The sequence below is a fragment of the Cataglyphis hispanica genome, chromosome 2 (genome assembly GCF_021464435.1).
Source record: "Cataglyphis hispanica isolate Lineage 1 chromosome 2, ULB_Chis1_1.0, whole genome shotgun sequence".
NCBI lineage: Eukaryota > Metazoa > Arthropoda > Insecta > Hymenoptera > Formicidae > Cataglyphis > Cataglyphis hispanica.
The window spans coordinates 11,981,640-12,003,391 of record NC_065955.1 but is presented as its reverse complement, the minus strand read 5'-3'; the positions used below and the strand labels follow the sequence as shown (position 1 = coordinate 12,003,391).

General features: G+C 30.6%; 2 protein-coding genes across 2 annotated transcripts in view; both read left to right on the top strand.

Annotated features, from left to right (window-relative positions):
• The window catches only part of LOC126858905 (LON peptidase N-terminal domain and RING finger protein 3), a 44,189-nt gene extending 26,632 nt beyond the window's left edge, over nucleotides 1–17,557 (top strand). Inside the window, exons 2-9 of the mRNA XM_050609591.1 lie at nucleotides 6,962–7,080; nucleotides 7,495–7,617; nucleotides 9,863–10,057; nucleotides 10,381–10,480; nucleotides 10,566–10,765; nucleotides 11,961–12,262; nucleotides 12,625–12,832; nucleotides 13,145–17,557. Coding sequence (XP_050465548.1) covers nucleotides 6,962–7,080; nucleotides 7,495–7,617; nucleotides 9,863–10,057; nucleotides 10,381–10,480; nucleotides 10,566–10,765; nucleotides 11,961–12,262; nucleotides 12,625–12,832; nucleotides 13,145–13,507 — 1,610 coding nt within the window. The 3' untranslated portion in view covers nucleotides 13,508–17,557. The remainder of the gene's footprint in view (nucleotides 1–6,961; nucleotides 7,081–7,494; nucleotides 7,618–9,862; nucleotides 10,058–10,380; nucleotides 10,481–10,565; nucleotides 10,766–11,960; nucleotides 12,263–12,624; nucleotides 12,833–13,144) is intronic.
• A 547-nt stretch (nucleotides 17,558–18,104) lies between these two features.
• On the top strand, nucleotides 18,105–20,576 carry LOC126857076 (uncharacterized). Its single transcript, XM_050606184.1, has 5 exons — nucleotides 18,105–18,194; nucleotides 18,256–18,376; nucleotides 18,546–18,697; nucleotides 19,057–19,206; nucleotides 19,296–20,576. The coding sequence occupies exons 1-5, from the start codon at nucleotides 18,105–18,107 to the stop codon at nucleotides 20,574–20,576; spliced, it is 1,794 nt and encodes a 597-aa protein (XP_050462141.1).
• Nucleotides 20,577–21,752: the final 1,176 nt, after the last annotated feature.

Sequence of the window (21,752 nt, the reverse complement as noted above, 5' to 3'; positions counted from 1 at the left end):
TGACAGATTCTTATTAAAGATGCTATATATTCAACATCGCCATTTGGCAAATTATCCGCCAGGGTTTATTTTGTTCTTACATAATTTAATTGGAACTGCTCACTGAATTAAATGTTCTAGTTACTTTGTACAGTCGAGAGAATATTTCTGTTTAATTATTTAACACATCGTAATTTATTTTGATATACGGGACATTTTGTCTCTGAAACGAATCAGGCTAATAAAATTATGATACTGTTGACTCCAATTGCGTTAAGAAATTTTGAATTTAATGCAATCGAGCACAATTTCATCTATTCTCGTAAATATTATCAATCGCAAAAATAAAACTAAATTTAAAAAAATTTTTGATTTTAATCAAATATAAACAAGATAATGTAATTTTATTTTTGTAAGTTATGTGAAATAATCAATCGAATATAAGGAGTTAAAATCTTTGTTAGAAAGTAAAATAATTTTGTTTAATGCGTAATAGAAAATTAGCATGTTATTTGAATATATATTATAATTTCATTGAATTGACATTTGCAATGTCAGAATTTTTATAAATATTTATTCAATTTATGTATTGCAATATTGTATTATAATACTAACATCGTATTACATAAAAAAAAAAATTATATTACGCAAGAAAATGTCAAGAATTATTGCGGCCACAAAAGATTAATACAAAATATTATTACAAAAAAAATCAATTGCCGTTTGTCATGGTGAAAATTAGTGATTTACTGATAAAGTCAAACACTCGATTAATGCAAGTGATGCAAGGGGACACGTCCAAGAGAAATATCTGTGAGTAATTTGGCAAGTGACGTGAGGAGAAGTTACGGCGTACATTCCGTGTGGAGCATTATTGATCGTTGCCAGAATAGAAAGACGGAATATACGTGAGAGAGAATCTCTATGGCTTTTGCGCGGCATACAGATAAGTAACGAGATGTCACACATCACTTACACATTGTACACCTCGCTGGCTGATGAATTATCATTAGTGTCTGCTGGATGACTCAAATAGAACATCTTCACGTTCGCGGCAGCGAATAATCCGACAACTTACACGCACACCTACTTAGTAAATATATTTCAAGATTGAGCACGCGTTACGGTACTTTTACATAAATAGGCCGAATGAATCATTCGAATGTATCATTCTCCAAAGATTGTTTTACACAAAGATCCTGTTATATAATATTTTGATACATTGCAGAAATATTTTCGAATCTATCTTTCTGATAAATTTGTGATTTATATAATGCACTCTATATTTTATACTTTTCTAAATAGATTTTTTTTTATTTTATTTAAACAATAAAAATCTCATATATATTATATAAAATAACGGAAAAAGACGGGCTAATAAGAGTCTAGCGTAGAAAATAAAGCGCAAATAAAAAAATTAAAATAATGTTAAATATTGTTAACAATTATTGAAGATAGTCCAAAAAAGAAACAAAATGTTTAATTAAAAAATTTTTATGAAGATTTTATTTTTTTAATTGCGCTTTATTTTCTGCCTTAGGCTCTTATTGGCTCTTTTTTTTTTCGTTGTTTTGTACAATTTATTTAAGGATACGATATCTCTACAGCAAAGTTCAAACATTTAATATATTATAAAAAAATCTGTTAGCATAATATAAGTTGGTATAATGAATAAGAGTCTTATCTGAAATCATACTAATCTCGTATGTTTTATTGTACTCTTTATTATCATAAATTAATACAAAACATGTGATGATTACAGAAATTTTTATCGTAATAGTTATTAATATAATTATAATAGTTAACATAATTATTTTATAATTATTTTTATACATATATTTACAAACAATTTATATTGTGTATTTAATAAAAAAATAATTATTCCAAATATAAGTAGCGATTTAAAATTTTATTATTAGAATTACAGTTTTTCTATAATTTTGCATTAAATTGGCGGTCTTTTTATTCTCATAAATAATAAATTAATTATAATTAAAAAAGGCAAAAATATGTGCTAAAATCTTTTTATTACGCACACACATCGAAGCAATCTCCTCGTATAATGATAGTTCCATCAAACAAATAATTACATTAGAGTAAACATTCCATTATTATACTTATAGAAGAGATATTTTACGCACACACAACATTTCTCATGCAAAATCGGGATAAAATTTTTTCTTTTTCAAAAATAAAGATGATATGTTGATAAAGCAACAAAATTAACTGCTATAGTAATTTTGTAATATCCCATCGAACCGAGGGAAATTCTCTCATAAACAAAGATGATAATTCGAGACAAAAGTGACGCTTAAATTTCGTTATTAACCATAATTATTCAATGGCAACTTGTTAAATCGAGACAAGCCGTTGCCATAAGACACACGGTAATTGCCCACGGTAAATAGCATCAGCGACACGATACCAACAACAACGACAGTGGCGGCAACGCAGTAGTATACGCGCCGGGTGACCGACCTTTACGTAACGCGCGGCTGTTTGTGCCGCGCCGGCATGGGTGACGTCTCTCCGTTGCAACGACGATACGTCGACAGGCGCGCGGCTCTCTGTATATTGCAGCCGCTTATGCTGTATTCTTTCCCTTCTTCCCGCCTTTCGCTTCTCTCCCTTCGCGGTCGGCCGCCGGCCGGCCGGATGCAGTTGCATCGCGCTCCGCGTGCAACTCATGTCGGGAAGACTGTCGCAACATTACCACACCCGTAAATTAAACGCCTGTCGTGTATCAAGGGAGAGGGAGATTGATTCATACTTGAAGATTGATACTTGATACTTGATTAACAAATTTGATTAATACTGTAATTAATAATTAAAAATAATTGATCTTTTTTTTTAAAAAAAAATTAACAATAACTTAAGTTGCATCTTAATTGTTTAGCTCTAAGATTAAAAAGTTATCCGCAAAGGCTCATCGAATATTCGTATATATTGAGGAAAATAATAATAAGGAATTCTCACTAATTTGTCATCTCTATGCAAAAACTCTATCTAAAAACTGAACTCTCGTATATATTCTCAATCTTTTCATGTCGCGGTCCCTATTCTCGAGAATGCTGAGAATGCACAAGCTCGGCAACATGTGCAGCAACAGTTCTTGCTCCGATTCTCACGTGAACGCTTACAACAGTACACCGTCGTACGACGCTCCGTTTAACTCGGTTCTCGAACTCTCGGCATTCGCCTTCCCTCTCTATTTCTTTTCTTTTCTTTGGTTTCATACCGCTCATCTTCTTTCCAACGAAGGTCAGCAGCCATCTGTCGCGCCTGGTTGCACATACGGCATCGAATCTCTCGATGAATGTGCATTTTCGTGCGATTTAGAAATCTCGTTAATGCGAAATTATTTTCTAAAAACTTCTTTCTAAAAAGCGATCCTAAAAACAGAGCTTGATTTGTGTTTTTCTTTTTGTATTAAAGATTAATTATATGTATATACGTACGTATGCATATACAGGGTGTATAATCGTATCAATAATAATCTCTCGTGTGCAGGTACAGCAAGTCAAACCGAAAAGAAAAGTCCTTTACTTCCATTTTTTTTTATATAACACTTAATAAAGGAATTATTATTGAATAAAGTATGGCCAATCAGCGCCAACTTTTAGCCGGACACATGTCAGTGAGCCGCGCCTACATATAAATTTTTGATTCTATATTTATAAATAGTGAAAAAAAAGTAATTTATGTGCGTATAAGCTCTTTAATAAAATCTCTTTTAAGAATAACTTTTTTAAAAAATTTTTTTTCTTAAATTATTACAATTTAAAAGATGTATAGAAAATAATACTTTATCTGATAAATAAAGAATTAGCATACTTTTAAGATAGAGAGATAATTACACGTAATTATTGACAACGTTGATTAACTTAGTTTTATTGTAATAATTCATATATTTTTAAGCAAGATATATATATATATATATATATATATATATATATATATAATATATATATATATATAATATATAATATTCTGAAGATATAAATAATATAAAAACAAGATTTTAAATGCGAATCAGAGATTTATTTAGCGACTATCATATTTATAAACTGAAAACCGGTTTATCTTTAACTTTGTGCTATATCGACGATCCGCATTCCTTTCTACCGCGCTATAAGAGAACTGTATTTATAGAGCATTTAAATTATTAATCTTTTTATAAAAAAAAATTTTATTCAAGAAAATTGATATTAAAATATATGTTTATATGGTATAGCTAAACAGTGTAACCTCGCTACAAAAATTAAAGAAGAAATTACTACTTTTTTTAAGTCTCTTAACATTGAAGATTCAAAAAATTTTTGATTTACAGAAAGTAAAAAATAAAATGAAAAAGATATCAATTATATTATTAATAAAGAAATTTAATTATATTATTAATAAAATTGTTAATTGCAAAAATAAAAAACATAGAAATGTATTATTGTATATATTATTGTTAAAAATTTGAAAAGAATCAGTAGTTCGACATTCTCTAAACATAATCAAAATTTAAAGATCTCAATAAGTCGTAAGAGAGAATCTTATCTTATTTTAAATATGAATGCGTTCTTATTTTCTTTATTTCTCTTTCTTGCGAAGATTATAGAAGTTTTTTCTGATTATACCTTTGAAAGAAACAACTCAATTTAATTAATAAATACTTGTCATGAATAATTCAGATTAAAATTTATTTAAATTTAATCACATCTCTAAAAGAAAGATCGTTAGGAAGCAGGCACTTCAACGAGCACGATTACTCGCTGTGAGCAAGCGATCGATCATCCAAGGCGGACCTTGGCATTCGATCGAACAGACAGGAAGAGCAACGTTTTTTACGACTTATTCAAAGAATGATCGTGCTAATGAATGAACTTGTTCGTATCCCGTTGTACGTATTTCTTACAGCTTGGCAATCCACGTGGAAAATTGCGTTCCTTCGCACGCACTTAATCGCGCACAAGTGCTTGCGTAATCGGTATGCTCGGAACTCTCGATTCAATTTCTCGATGAAGAATCTATGAATTGTATGTATTACGATAAAATAATAATAATAATTATGCCAGAAATATGTAAATTAATGTAATCTTATATAAGTCTCAATTTTAGCATTTATTATTTAATTAAGTAAAACCGTGAAATTAATTCTGATAATTATGGGAGATTATGAATTAAATTTAATATTAAAATTTATTGGTTTGACTGTGCATTTTAAGAGATATTTAATGTTAAATACAATCTCAAGTTAGAGTACCTTGTTTTTTTTCTAAGGTAAAACTTGCTTTAAATATGAAAATAGCGTGATAATTTAATAATCGTATTAATTGTAAGTAGCGAATATATGCGAACAATTAAGTGAGTTATGCATTTTAATCGTAATTTCACGGAAAATCTTAAAATCTTAAAATCCAATTTAAATTACTTTAACAATAAGCGGCTTTAACAACGTCTGCGTGGCGATTAGGTTTTTCCGCATCGTATTTCTAAATTAAAGCGAACCGTTGTAATATTCAGAGACAGGTTACATAAGTCAGCCTATAGGAATCGCTCCTGGTATATATCCAGTACATCAGCTGTTGAAGATTCCTTTAGGCAACGTTGCAAAACCATCACGAGACAGTATATGACTAATAGATGTTGAACGATTATATGTCCGGCTTCTTATTCATTCTAAAGATGCATGTACACTGCATGAAGATGCATAGATAAACTATGGCAATTATATGAGCTGCTATCGCATTACAGACTATACAATGATCACTCTCAGGATTACCATTTATTGAACTGAAATTTAATAGAACACTCTTGTTGTTTTAGTATTTGACTATATGTTCTCTCTACACAGTTTATTAAATTTTTTGATTTTTTCAATTTATCTAGTTTCTAAAAGCCTTCCATATATTTATATGTAATATTTGATTTGACAAACATGAATTTTCCGATCAATTAAATTCGATCAAATTCGATCTTTAATATTCTCAGATTCCGCGAAAAAATTGTATAGTATAATACAAGTTTTCTCTCTCAAAAGTCTTATATTACTTAAAATATAGGCAAGTATAGGAAAAAAATTCTAAAAAATTTAAGTTTTTATTTATTTTAAATAAAAAATTTTGAAATCTGACAGAAAGCGGACAGCTATTTTTCTTAGTGTAACTGTTTTTTATGCAATTTATTTTAACATGGACTAGAGAAGAGACTATCAAATAAATTCCTCGATAGAATGTTGGATGTTGGTATTCGCGATGTTGACGTGCGAGCCGGAAATTCGTCTCCGACCAAGTAAGGGACTCTAGCTGCGGAGGCAATGACATTGCTCACAATGCCAGGATGCGCCGCCGCCGCCGCCTGCCATCGGCCGATGGCATCGTCCGCGGTCACTTCTATGAAATCTGCCTCGTCGCCGTAAATGATCGTCTTTTTTTGCATGAGACAAGTTTTCACAGAATTAAACGAGCTCGGGTTGTTAAGCGTAAAAGAAACTCATTGTCAGACTGCTCATAATGGATATGCGATTATGCTTATGAATGCATTTTTATGGAAGATATGCATCGACGTGTATGTCAATGATGCATTGATTTTTTTATTGTATTGTGATTCATTTAAATAATATCAATAAAGTTATATTATATGCGTGTGTTTGTACATGTATATCTTACCATAAATATACCTGAATTTAAAAGGAAGAATCATCAAAATGCACTTTTACTATTAAATATGTTATTAATTATGTCTGCCATGCATTTCTTTTGTTGCATAGGGTATATAAAAATATGACATCAAAGAATAAAACTCTCGTTACCAAAGTGACATGCGACAGCATGAATTGAATTTATACATCGGATTTTCACATCTTTCTGGATAGAATCAAACAAAATTATTTCGATTATTCCTCATTTTTTACGAGATAAATTTTGAAATATTTTAAAGTATAAAATTTGTTTATTATCTGATAATAATCTTGGTTTATTTTTTCATGTTTCAGCACCGAATAGCCCGCTTCACCGTAGCAACAGAGCTCATGTCTTGCTCCTGTTGAATAGGCCTTTAGCCGCTCTTACGGACGCTGATCATGCAGTTAGATTGCGGCCAGACTGGGGCAAGGTGAGAAAATACAGAACTTACGCCCACATATAATCAGTACATGTGTAAGATAATAGAACATTTTCTAGTCTGTATTTTAAAATGCATATATTTTGATTAAAGATTTTTATTTTTAAATTAAATTTGTCAAATTTTTTTTCTATATTTATAGTATATAATTATAGTAAAATATAATATTATTATAATTATTACTATAATTATAGTAAAATTTAATATTTAAAACTTTTCACATTTCAACACTTTTTTATCAGTTTGTGACATAAAACATATGCAAGAATGCCCATTTTATCGACTTTATGTTAAACATATATGATATTAAAATTATTACATAATTTTAATATTATCAAAGGAAAAATAATTATAAAATTATTTATAGAGTCAAAATTTATATTTTTATGTTTTACGTTTTTTTAGGGACATTATAGAAGAGGGATCGCTTTGTCGGCGCTTGGAAGGCACGAAGAAGCAATCTATGCTCTCTGCATTAGTGTGGCTATTGACAAAAATCCGCAAACTGTACGCCATGAATTGACCAAGGTATGTTTATCATTTTATTATTTTAAAAATTAACAAACTCAATAGTGCGATAATTACTAAACATCAATCAAATGTACAATAAATTGGATAAATCTCAAAGTGTAAAATGCATTATACGACAATAAGTTTGGATAATAAAACTAAAACTTTTGATTTGAAAATTTAAATTTTTTCCATGGAAAGTATAGTTTAAGTTTTCCTGGTAACTAGACATTATCGATCATCCAGATTCGATTCACAGTTCAAGTTCGATTCGCATCTCGAGGGATCGCTTAAATAAATTTATCGAGTATTCGCATATTCCTGTAACCGGTCAAAATAAGAAGGCATGATTGCGATAATCAAAACAAATCATCGCCAGGCCGTAAATAAAAAATTCCCTCAAGTCGGATAATCGCGCAAATGTCGCGGAATACGCGAGATTAATATCCGAGAGTGCTGTCTCCGTCCGGAGAGCATCAACGACATGAAAGAAACGCGCGCAGCGGCGTTTCCGGCACGACTGCTGGCGGCCGCGTGCCTGCTTAATGACTCGGTATACGACGATAGTCGTCGCAGGTGAGTGACCCGCCATGCCAGAGGGGCAACGATAACCACATTCGCACGAACGCGCCGATGTTATATTCTCGTCAGTGCGAATGCGTCCGTTTCCCCCCTCCTCCCCCCCCCACCCCATGTTGTTCCTCGCAGTAGCAACGGCGTCGATATATCGATCTTCCACTGTGTGACGCACAACTTCCACCCCGCGCCGCTGCGTTTCCCACCCCCTTTTGTGCATAATGCAAACCTCCATGTACGTCGAATTTTTTAACCGTTGCGCATTCCCCTCATTTATCCTCTTGAAAAAGTTCCATTCACAGAGAGAGAATTCATCGATCGCTCACATGCATCTGCGCGCATCTCGTTTGCGTCTTCAATTTCTCGCTGCGTAATTTTCCTCACGTGTCATGATTTTAGATTTTTCATTCTTTTCATTTTTTTTTTTTTTTCCTTTTCTTGAACTTCTATTTGAAATAAAATCTTTTAATTTATATTTTGCAGAATGAACATATAAAAATAAATATCAAAATATATTAAACTGCGATATACAAATACAAAATACTTTAAATTTGTTGTGATACTTGTAGCTGAGCGTCAAATGTTATATTATGATGGATATTTAAGATTGAAATTATTCGATCTACAATCTATTAAATTTTGTAACAATGCAAAATTTATGCGAATATCTGCAAATCGCGATTGCGTATGATAACAATCGATGAACGTTAAATAATCAAACACTGACAAGTCGCCGCGTCAAATTTCGATGCTAAATGACTCAAAAAACGAAGCGTGTTGAATTCTTTTCTTTCTCGAGTGTACGACGATTATATAAGCGAGCGCCCGATGGCGGAATCATTGATGCAAGCTGCATTGCCGCTTATGTAAGATCGAGGAATCATTCTTTCCCGTACCGCTGAATCCATCGGTCGGATCTACATTACGGAAGGCGTACTTTTACTTTCATCATCCGAAAACATCTCATTGCCTAATCGCTTAATATTTCATGCGTTAATTACACCGATTTAATGGCTAACAATGAATTCTCATTGATGTCTCAGAAATTTCGAATTATCATACGTATGAAACACATCAAGAAATGCATGCCTAGAGGAACAATGGATCGCTAAGTCATCGCTAGCAAAAGTTTCAACCAAAGTTCTGATTTGCCATGGTCTTTTAATTTGCGATATTAATCTTTCGCTTTGAAAGAATTCGTGTGTCATAATATCGATTCGTGTTTCGTAAATCTAATTTAAATATGCATTTTTGACATACATTTTAGTCTTTAAAATTATTTCAATATCTATAATTATTTATATACATATTTATTTTATATAAATATTCTATAAAGTCTGAGAAAGAGAATTAAATCAAATCATTACATTATAAGTTTTAATTTAACTAGAGAATTAAATTATGGTAACTGTCATTCTTTATGTCAAATTTCCTTTCTCTCTCCTTTTCTTTCTTTATAGAAAATAAATAAATTAAATAAACACATATTTCTAAGATTTAATAACATTATATTACCAATGCTTTGAAAAGTTCACTTGAGAAATAAATAATCTAATTTTTAATATAATAATATATTCTTATATAGGTAATATAATCTTTAATATAATAAATTACTTGTCGTCTATTTTACATTCTGCAACTTATTTAATTGGTGCATATATTACTAAGTTGCGAACGTGTGTCATAGATTCTGCACAGAGCGCTATCGCCTGGAATACGTCGGCAGAATGTTCTGTCGTCACGCACGCCATACAATCTAACGAAGAGCACGTCACGCACGAGAAACCATCATCAGTTAATGAATCCCAAAGGCAGGCAATGCACTACTCTGAACAGGTCTGATTGCGAGGATAATAGCAGTGGTGAAGAGGAATTCACTCAGGTAGATATTTCGAAAATTATACAATTCTACTTGTCCAATATTTTTTGCATGATAATGAGAGCTTAATTTAAATCTTGTACAATTTAAGATAAAACTAATTAAAATGTGTACTCTAATCATTTAAAAATAAAACGCTTCAATTTTCTATTAATTGTCATTCGATTTTTATTCCTTGTTTTATTCCTTGTTTATTCCTTACTTTATACTTGTTTATCAATGTATTTATTTCTAACCACAAATGTATCTCCAATCCAGTTTTTTATACATAATCCTTCAAGACTTACTATATTATTTTTTATCTTATTTCTTTTTTCTTTTTACAGACGATAAATAGAAGACTTCGTTCCTCCATTACACCACTGGTCAATACAAAATTGCAAGCAAGTCTGAACCGTGTATATCAGGATGTAGAAAAAGTGAAACGTAAGTTTTATCGTCATCTCGTTTATATGTATATTCGAATATCTCCTATTCCTAAAAATATCCTGAAATGATGTTTCCTTTGCAGGAGTCGAACCGAGACCCGCTGAAATTCTCTTGCCGCCTCTTTCCGGCAGCACCGCTGGGGAATTGGATTGTATCTTATGTTGCCGTCTGCTCTGGAAACCTGTCACGACACCGTGTGGTCACACCTATTGCTGGATGTGCTTGGACCGCTGCCTAGATTACTCTTCGGCTTGCCCTTTATGTGTCACATCTTTGGCTGACGTAAGAGAGAATTTTTTTTTTTAATAATTTGGATTAATACTTTGTTGTTTCAAAAGAATTATTAATTAATAATCTGCTATATTAAAGAATTATAATTATTATAATATGATTTACTTATAAAAAATAAACTTAGCTTTCATAATAATTCCAAAAAGATTTGTTTTAGTAAGAATATATAAAAAAATGTAAAATTCTCTTTCTCGAAAAATATCAAATATCAAATCAAATCTGTAGGAAAATTTCAGCTTCGGAATCAACGTATTTTTATATAAAACGAGGAGGCTGTATGAGAGAATTCTGTTACACAATTTAATACTTATAATAGAAATATGTACATTCTTATTGTTAGATATTTTTCACAGATTATCTAGATTCTTGAATTATTTGTAATCAAAGTATAAAATAATATCGGTTACTTTGTTTTCAAATTATTGTCATCAGGTTTCTTTCGCTTCTCTGTTATTACAATCGTAATTTACGATTCAAACAACTGACGCCCTTCACATCTATTTTCCACAAATTTTTTCTTATATTTTAAAACTTGCTTATTAGTCACACGAGTCGTTGATCCCGAAGAGCTAGGCAGAGAAATACATCGACGCGAGATGCTGCAACAACACCTATCCGCAAATGAGACATAAATGCTTCCTAGCGGTTAACGACGATGCCGCAGATTGAAATGATTATTGTTTGCGGTCGCCGAGACGATAGTCGTGAGCTTCCGCGTTCGTAACGTCATTACCGATCGCTTGTACGAGTATTATACTTAATGACGATGAGGACAACGTGATGCGCGGATCAACGATGATCTTGCGGCGCGCCGTTGCTTGTTTTCTCGTCCTATCTCCGCAATATCAGTAATTGTACTTGTCTAGAAAGACTCTTCCTGCGACGCTCTCTTTGCTATTGGGGGTGTAACTGACATTACATAAAATTAATAAACCGCTGGTTTATTAATTTTCAATACGAATTTGTGAAAAATATTTTTTAACAAGAACTAAAAATTATCGCTGAGATATGTATAAATCTAGATTAGTATAGGACGACACGCGCGCCCACAACTGGACTTTTATTTCTATTTTTTATTTCAAAAATATTTTTATATATAACTAACATATTATAATTTAACTTAACGCAAAGAATAATTTACTTGTCCTACTTGTTCATTGACCAATTATCTTCTTTCTCTTTTCAGTATCTAGCCAGTAGCCAGAAAACCGTAACGGATTTTGTAGAGAAAGCGCTTAAAACAGTGGCGCCCGCGGAATATACCTCCAGAGCAGTGAGTCATCGGCTCGAACTGGTCCAGGGACTGGGTCTTTTGGGTAACGAGCAGATCGCCGTCTTCATCTGCACGACCGCCTTCCCCTGCGTCGCCTGTCCCCTCTTCGTTTACGAGCCTAGATACAGGCTGATGGTCAGGAGATGCGTTGAGAGCGGAGTGCGCCAGTTTGGAATCGCCGCGTGTCTCAACAAAGAAGCAACGGGAACGAAAAGGTAACTAGATTTCTCTGCAATTAGAATTTACATCAATAGCTTGATTTCCAAATATTTTTATTTTTATATTTTTTTATTTTACACTCACATCTCTTTCGATCAGTACTCGTGATATCAATTAATTACTAGTAAAAAAATGTATTTAAATCATAAAACTTAATTGTTTAATGTATAAATAAGAAACAATATATATGTAAAAAGAAAAACTTCAAAAAATTTATAATCTTTTTCTGTAAGAATTTCCGTAAGAAACATTTTTTATTACATATATAATACATGACTTATAACAAAGCTTATTACATATATTTATATATCTAAAAGATATGGCTGTAACAATAATTAATAATGCTGTACTATTTCAGATATGCGGAATATGGTACTATCCTAGATATTCGAGATCGGGTATTGCTCAAAGACGGCTGCAGTATTCTCAGCACGATCGGTGGTAGAAGATTTAGGGTACTTTCCGGTGGAGAAAAGGATGGTTACGATACGGCACAGGTAGAATTTCTCAGGGATACCATCGTACAGCAAGATCAATTATTAAATCTACTGGAACTTCACAATAAGGTAAAGAAGTCTCCTCAGATATGTATATAATATAATAAATTTTTAATTTTACCGACGTCACAATTATTTTCCAACAACTTAAAAATTTTTAATTATCTTATTTCTATCAAAATATTAACTAATCATCTCGTTGTTTAGATCTTTATGTGCATTTTTCTCGATCAACACTCATAAATATTTTTATTCGTAATTAATTTGCTCGAGATAGATGAAAAAAAAAAAAAACATTTTTAAGTCATAATGACAAGAGAACACTGTTATATTTTCGATGATTTGCCACGTTTAATTATCTATCATCATAATATTATACAGGTACGAGCGAAGGGCCAAAGATGGTGGGAAACAGTGCCTACCTCTCAGAAATCCGAGATTCAACGAGTGTTCGGATGCATGCCGGATACAGAGGAGGACTGGTCACGTCTACCGGACGGTCCGTCGTGGACATGGTGGCTGTTTGCAATTCTGCCGTTGGGACCGCAGCTACAAGTAGGCATTCTGGGTACCACTAGCCTGGAAAAACGATTGCGAGCCATCGAGAAAACTCTCGATCATATGGAGCAAAGGCAACCAACTGTCGCGGCCGCACAATCCGAGCAGACGACAACATCATCGAGTATTTGTAGGGATGGAAGGACGATCACGGAGACAGCAATATCGGTCGTTCAGCAGTCGTAGAGAGCAACGAAGCAACTCGATATCTTGGAAGCAACCAATGTCATTCTGTGGTCTGGAGATAGAACGGCGAACTTCGTATCCCGCGTTCTGCGAAAAAACTTCCAATAGCAAAAGTTTAATCGGACAAATTGTTTTAAAAACATTCTGTAAGATTCCATTAAATAATTCGTCAATTATTCGCCGGACAAGCTTTGATATAATTTGGTAGAAAAAATTATTAAGATGCGTTATCTCCAACTTTTCCACAGACTGTGAATCTTGAAAATTGCATTTACTAAGCTCATATTTCTGATCTTATTGCGCATTCTTGTGCAAGACATGATATTTCTCTAAGTCCATGTCACAGGAAGACATTTCTGTCACACATTTACGCTCTAAACTGTTAATTTAATCGGTTAAATCTTTTTTACATCGATCTCTCATCCGCTATCGTCCCCGCGACGCGAGTCTTTGATTGACCCTTTGATTCTACTCGACGTACAAAATATCTGTAGAACGCATAAACACTTGGAATTTCCCGTTAGAAAATTGGGTCAATCGATCAGCAAATGCACCTGTCCCTCGATTCCGTTTGGCGGGGAGTTTGGAGCGGCTCCTTGTCTCTCTTCTTAGATTTAACGAGAAAACGTTTGGAAGTATATATATATGTGTATATATATATATATATATATATATATATATATATGTGTGTGTGTGTGTGTGTGTGTGTGTGTGTGTGTGTGTGTGTCTATACAATATTCCAAAGTTTTGCTTGAAACATATTTTAATATATCTTACAATTTCCATATTCGTTCAAGAACAGATTTTATCGAATCTGCTCTGAGAAATTATTTTAATTTTTGAAGATACGAAAAACAATAAAAATATCTTTTTATTTTATAGGCTATTTCATAACATATTTAAAAGTCATTAAAATCGGGGACTCTCCAAATGTTTCCTCATAAGTTAAGTTCTAATCCGAGCATCTTGCACTTCGTGCTCGGAAAATCTTCTATAGGGCGCCTTATCGAGAGGACGACGAAGAAAAAGTACTTCACAAATAGTGATGTACACAATGATAATAATAATTATTATTATAATCTGGAACGTTAACTGGAATATAAGCAACATTTATTTTTATGCAGTACATTATTTTTTTGGTAAACATTTTATGCAATAAACTGTTACGTAATAATTTCCTACTGACGTTCCAGAATTAATTGTGATATGAAAGGACTGCGTTATCTCATAATCTGGTAAAAATTTTGATCAAAATAATGGCAAAAAACATATCTGTAAGAACAAGACGTCGCGTTTCCTCAATAAGGCGTACCGATTATCTTCGCGTTGTTGCAATACGCAAATCTGTTCTTCCAGATAATATTATATACGACTACATATTATATACTTATATATATATATATATATATATATATATATATATACACATATTTATGTATACACACATATTTATGTATACACATTCGAATGCATATACGTGACAAAATCGGAAGTAAGCCACCCCGTTTTAAATATTTAAATGCATTATAATGCACAAGTAAAATTTGTATGTGTAATATAACGCATAGTGAATCGAATATTAAAGTTCAATATAATAGTTTAACAAGGGTTTAATATTATATACAAATATGAATTTAATGATTATTATACTATTAGTCATTTAAAGGCAATCAATTGCTTTAATCAAAATTTATTATAAGGTCAGTTTTCTTCAAACAAATTTTGATTTTTTAATTCCTACAATATACACTATATATATTACAATATTTTATTCTATATTTATTATGTATAAGATGTTTTGATATTATTTCATTGTAATAATTAAATCTCATCAAGTTAAATTTTCTTTATCTATTTATTTTTTTTATTTTGATAATATTCGATACATTATACGCATGTTAAGAGAGCTACTCACTTCCATTTCACGTAGATGCATCGAAATCTCGTGCACGAAAATTCGTCGGTGAGGGAATGCACTAAATGAAAAATAATGCTGTCGGCAAAGTGTTTGCATGTATAATAAGTAAATGTACATTTTTACTTTATTTATATTAATTGGAATTGAAACTTTTCCAGTATCCGAATGTTGACATAAGTTGTCTCTATTTGTCTATTCTGCATATAGACAAATATATACATGCCTTAGTATACATGCGTATACATAATATTGGTATACATGCATATAATTTTATTTTATAATTATGAAAACATTTTTCTTTTCTCATATTTCTTTTTCTCATTTTATTAAAATAATACTTAACTTCACATTCGGTTTTTTTTAATGATACCTAAGATAAAAAAAAAAAAAATAAAGAAAGAATTGTATGCAAATATCTATAAAAAAATTGAACATCATCGAAAAAGATATCGCTAAAATACAAGAATAAAGATTAGGATTCTACAATGTTATTAAGCAATTTTTACGAAATAATGCATGTGTCAAAGTTAAATTCATTGGTGCAATCGCTCTGCGAACGTTCCACGAGTCTGCCGGTACAATCATGCGCGAAAGCGCGATTGTGAAGAGAGGTTTGATATCCCGAATAAAAGTTTATTCGGGAAAGCGCAAATATATTCTCACAATCAGTTGAGAATGCGTGGGATCCTTTTCGGCTCTCTGATGTCATTGCACGATCGTAAATCGCGGAAATTTTTCGGATTACGCTGACGATCGCGCCGTGCAGATTTTACACAATGACGGATGGTTCGCGTGTTCCACGGGGCCCAAGATCCCGAAATCTTTTTATACCGTCTAGATTTATTCCGTCGTTCGTAAGATTTTTTGATTATGCTAGCACATAATAATTTATTTTCACGCGGCTTTTCGTACCGTTGAGACACAGCGATCGCCTGAGGAGCTAGAAACGTCATATCAATCGCGCATTTTGTGAAAAACATAAGTAGCATGATTGTCGTTACTATTGTCGCAACTAATTATTACTACTTTTAAAAAGGCTAGTTAAAAAAGAAAATATTTCAATGAAAATTGTCTTTCTTAGATTTTTGGCAGTTCTTTCATTTCTTGTTCTTCCAGGTATATTAAATTTCAATAAGTAATTTAAATTTTTTGTATTTGTGGTGCTTTAAAATATTTTTACAAATATATTAAGCACACATATTTGATAACAGTTTACGTAATATGTAACTATTAAATTTTTTTACAATGACGAGTATCCTACTTCATCGTTAGCTTCTTTTTAAACAAATAAAAATCATCTGTACATCTATACATTATCTCCTTAAAATTTTATTTAATATTGTTTTTAAATATTACGCGTGAATTATTGCGTTATTTTAAATAGAAAACAAATATTAAAAATCTATATTCCTTTTAAATGTACAATAAATAAAATATTTTTAAATCTCTTTAAAAGATACAAAGTTTATTTATAAATTTTTCTACTATATATTTACCAATTCAATTATAACAATATTTAACAAAAACAACTAAAAATATTAATAATATTAAAAATTTTGACGTATATTTGTACGTCACTGATTTAACATTAAATGTGACTTTCCATGTATTGTATAATATTTAAACCAATATCTTAAATCTCAAATATGTTACATTTAATATTAAACACAAATTATGATTGAAAATTCTTCCATTAACATAGAGCAAGCATTGACGCAATTATAAAACATTTTTTTTTTTTCATGATAATAATGGCGACAATCGTTACGAATCGATGTATCTCGAGTGGATACTTGCGAAAGTATAAAGTATAAAAAAATATTATAGAAAGTTTTATAATTGATCAATATAACGCGTAATATATATGTAACACTCCGTTCGTCTCTGCGGCAGTCGAGAGAAGCACATCCTCTATTTAGATTTGTATTCTATTCTCTAGACTTTTATGAAATTGTGAATCATGCATTGTGATATTACTATATAGCCTATCTTGTATATTGTTATTGCTACGTTAAAACTATTATACGTAATGCCACACGAATTTCCATTTTTACTTCGACATTTCTATATATTTATCTTCATCTCTTCATATGAAAAATATTGTAATAAAATATACAAAACTAAAAATTTAACCGCGAGTTCTTTTTTGCAAGAAGAAAGAAGTCCCCACTATAATGCTTAGTTTTATTTTTCATTCATCATTCCAAATTTGTTTATATCACGATTTTATATTAAGCCAAAAAAAAATATTATTATATATTGTCAATATATTTGAATTTTATATATTATAATTTTAACTTTTGATGTATGTGTGATTTGAATGAAATTTTTTTTTAGATAAAATTAATTAAAATAAAATATATTAGCCAATGGTTCCATATTCTTGCTACGTATTCTCAAAATTCAATTAAATTTTATTTCCAATATTTTTGTATAATATGTTTATTAAATATAAATATTAAATATAAATTAATATATATAATATATATATATATATATATATATATATATATATATATATATATATAATAAATATATATAAATTAAAAATATAAAAATATAAAAACTGATAATGCGTCATCTTGTATATTTCGATTCGATATGCATGTCAATTCTGCATCGAAGCATCAATCATCCGCGGTATTCAGATCGAACTATTTCAACGTGGCTACGTCGAGCATGAGCAACAAGATTGAATACTTGGTGAAGTATTCAGTTGCACCTCCTCCTAGCAGAGACTATTACGGTTTAAAAATTCTTCAAGACGAAGTACTGACGAAGTTAATACCATCTGTTTTTCTTTTATATCTTTAACTTTTCGTGTTTTTAGGTGATTCTGTATTTGTGGAAAATCTCTCACGGACCTCACAAAGCACCGATCGTACGTCGTGCTAAGTTTATCGAATTCAATCAAGAGAAATCCTTGCAGGACGAAATACGTTACGGATTTGGTGAGGCATTTGACTTAAAAAATGCTTATCGTATTCACTAGCAGATTAGAAATTTTTTTTGGCGATAATTATTTCACAAGGATAAGATTGTGCTGAGAAAGTTAGAGCTTTTGTTTAAAGTGATCTTTTTGTTGTGATAATTTTACTAAGCTACCTTTTAATACTGTAGGTAAATACTTATTAAAACACGTGAAAAATATTGCCGAAGGAAATAGAAATACTCTTTTAACTTTACCCAAAAATTTAATCGGAAGAATTTCAAGATATTTAAAATTCACAGATATTATCAAATTATCCTCGTTATCACACGTCGCCTGCGAGGTAAAAAAAATATTAACAAAAATAAGAGTGACATTTTATTTTCGCTCTGCTTTTACTTTCTTTTAAGATAGTAGAAGTTTTCTACTATTTTAACAAATACAAAGATTCCAATGCCATTAATATACTGAACTATTAACTGAATTATGCATTATTATTAATTATTGTAGTGCATTTAATTATTATATTGTTTTTATAACGATAATTTTTTTTAGATTTATTAATATAAAAAATAAGATTTAAGAGAAAGAGGAAAAAACAAAAAATTTTGTATTGTATTTATGTATTATAATTTTGTATAATAATTATATTATATATGTGTATGTATATATGCATTTATCTAATAAATTGTATTTTTTTAGGTATTCAACACCGATTCAATCTGGCAGATACTTTATAAAAGAGACAAAAAAGCCAGAGTTAGCCTGGAGGAAAGGGAGAGGGCTAGGATCTACGGTTGGAAGCAGTTGTACAAAGATAAACAAATGCAGATGTCAATGAAAGATCAAAAAGTACAAAATGATGAAAGAGAGCCATTAATGATATAACAGTTCGATTTGATAAAGATATACAATAAATATATATATATATTTTTTTTCAGAATCTTCGAATTCCGATCAAATTTACAAATGATGTAGTAAAAACAAATAAATTATCACAACTCACACATATACATACAAACACCAACGATGCATCTAAATCTATCTCGAAAACAACTTCAATCACAAATATCATACCGCAGAAACGCACAGAGTCTTCCAGTTTAAATCTTGCAACAATTCCACTTCCCAAAACAATATCTGATACTCGATTTCGGACGAATGTAAAGAACGAAAAATTAATTCCACAAAAAAAGAATGTAGGAAATATTAGTTCTACATTTAACGTAAATGAGAAACATATTAAAAAGGAAAATTTTATCGCATTGAAAACAACTACAAAACCAGAAGCTAAAAATCTTCCCATGTGTGACAAATTATCTAATAAACAACAAAATAAATCGGAAAAGTATTTTAATAAAATCGATAATACAAGTAATAGAAAATCAATATCATTATCACAAGAAAGCAAATTAAAATCCACTACTTCTAAAATGTCTTTTTCTAAGAACACTGTGGCAAATGCCAAATCTTCAGATTTAATGCAAAATCCTCATAACAAAACTCGATCAAAGACAAAGACCAAGTCTAAGAAGAAGATAACCGCGACTAAATCTGAAATATTTAACACCAATGAAGCATTGCCGGACAATCCTTTTATAGTCGAAGATAACAATTTCGATTTGGCTGAGCTAATCGAAGCAAGTTTGAAAAACATACGAAGTCCACGGAGTATATTTGATTATGATTTTAGTTGCATAGAGCAATCGGATGCAACAAAAAAGGATGCTTTGAAAATTAGAAACGAAATTCAGAATATCGATAAATTGAAACAACTAAAACCTTTCCGAAACAGCGTCACAAATAACTTTTCTAACAAAATAATACGAGGTGGTGAAATTCTCGAGAAGCTTTCGGAACGATCTGAATCCTTTAATGAAACATCCAACGAGTCTCTTGTAAATGATAAAAAATCGATACCAGATAAAGACAATAAACCCTTATTATCCGAAAAGTATCTGAAAGCTCGCGCAGACCTCCAACAGTCCTTAGATTGGAGACGAAATATTTCAGTATCTCCTGAAGATCGATGGAAGTCATGTTCAGCCGTAAACTTTCTAAATAAATCTCTTAATTCCAAAAATATCGACAATAGTGATGAGAAGTTTTCTATTTCTCGAGAACCATCAAGAGCTTCATCTCTTTTAAAAATTTCTAACGGCTTGGAAAGTAGAAAGAATATTTTGGCGCGTAGTTCTAAAATTATCAAAGAAAATCCATGAAAATTTTGAAAATCTTGAAAAAACATTGAGAGAAATCAACCTAAAAATAATTGGCAAAAATCTTTTCTATATAATTTTTACAATTTAGAAAATTCTTACATATTATGTACCAATAATAATTCTCAAAAATATTTGAGAACTTATTATTGAACTATTATTGAAAATAAATTTATAAATGAATACAATAATATTTTCGAATTATCATAAAGGATGATAAATAAACTGGATTAATTCTAAAACTTTCTTGCAGAGTTTAGGTTAAATTTATTTGCATTTCCAGTTACCTATAATTATGTAATAATTATTAAATTAATCTTAATAATTTTTTTATTAATTATTTTCTTTAAACTTTATATATTTTTACTTGAACATAAATAATGAGAGGGGATTTTTTACTAGTATATTATGTAAAAATTCTGATGCAATAACGAAATTTATTTATTAGTTTTTATTTGTTGATTTTATATTTTAAAATATCGCACATAAAGACATATGTAAAATAATATAGATTTGCATTTGATGATATGTGTTTAAATACAAGCTTTTCTTTTTAAATTATTTACAATGCATGATGTGTGATAACAAGGCATTAGAATCTGCGAATTGATAATTATAATTAATTGGCACTCCCTATTAGAGGAACAAGCATCCATATTTCTATTTAATAATGGAAAAGAAATACTTGCTTTTTACATTTTTGTAAATTACTTACAAAATGCGTAATGTTCAATCATATACAGGTAATAATGATAATAATAAATTAATGCAAAGTTATATAACTCATAAAGATTTGTGTTTACTATAAAGCAAAGAAGCAATGAAGATACAAAGTAACATTTGTCTATAATTTGCGTTTTTATGATTAGCTATATGCTGTAGCCAGAATTTCAGAATGTAAAAAATGAATTTAACTACAAGAATACTGCAGATCTTAATTTTACATTACATTAATCATCGATACATCAAAACTTCTTTATATATAAAATGATGTGTTTACACAAAATAGAATAAAAGAAATCACATAGATAAATAATCTCATATGAATTATAAAATAAGAATTACTTAAAATAATGTATCGATCCTTGTTTAATAGTTGCATAAAATGAGTTTTGATATATCGAGAATCATTTATATGTATATCGAATTACGTCCTCTATTAAGGAGAACATTTTTTTT

Bases quoted from the DNA above. Each gene is read 5' to 3' on its own strand.
- LOC126857076 (XM_050606184.1), top strand. From the start codon at position 18,105: ATGAGCAACAAGATTGAATACTTGGTGAAGTATTCAGTTGCACCTCCT. The intron at 18,377-18,545 runs GTGAGGCATTTG...TTAATACTGTAG, and splicing joins CGAAATACGTTACGGATTTG to GTAAATACTTATTAAAACAC. The intron at 19,207-19,295 runs GTACAAAATGAT...ATTTTTTTTCAG, and splicing joins TGTCAATGAAAGATCAAAAA to AATCTTCGAATTCCGATCAA.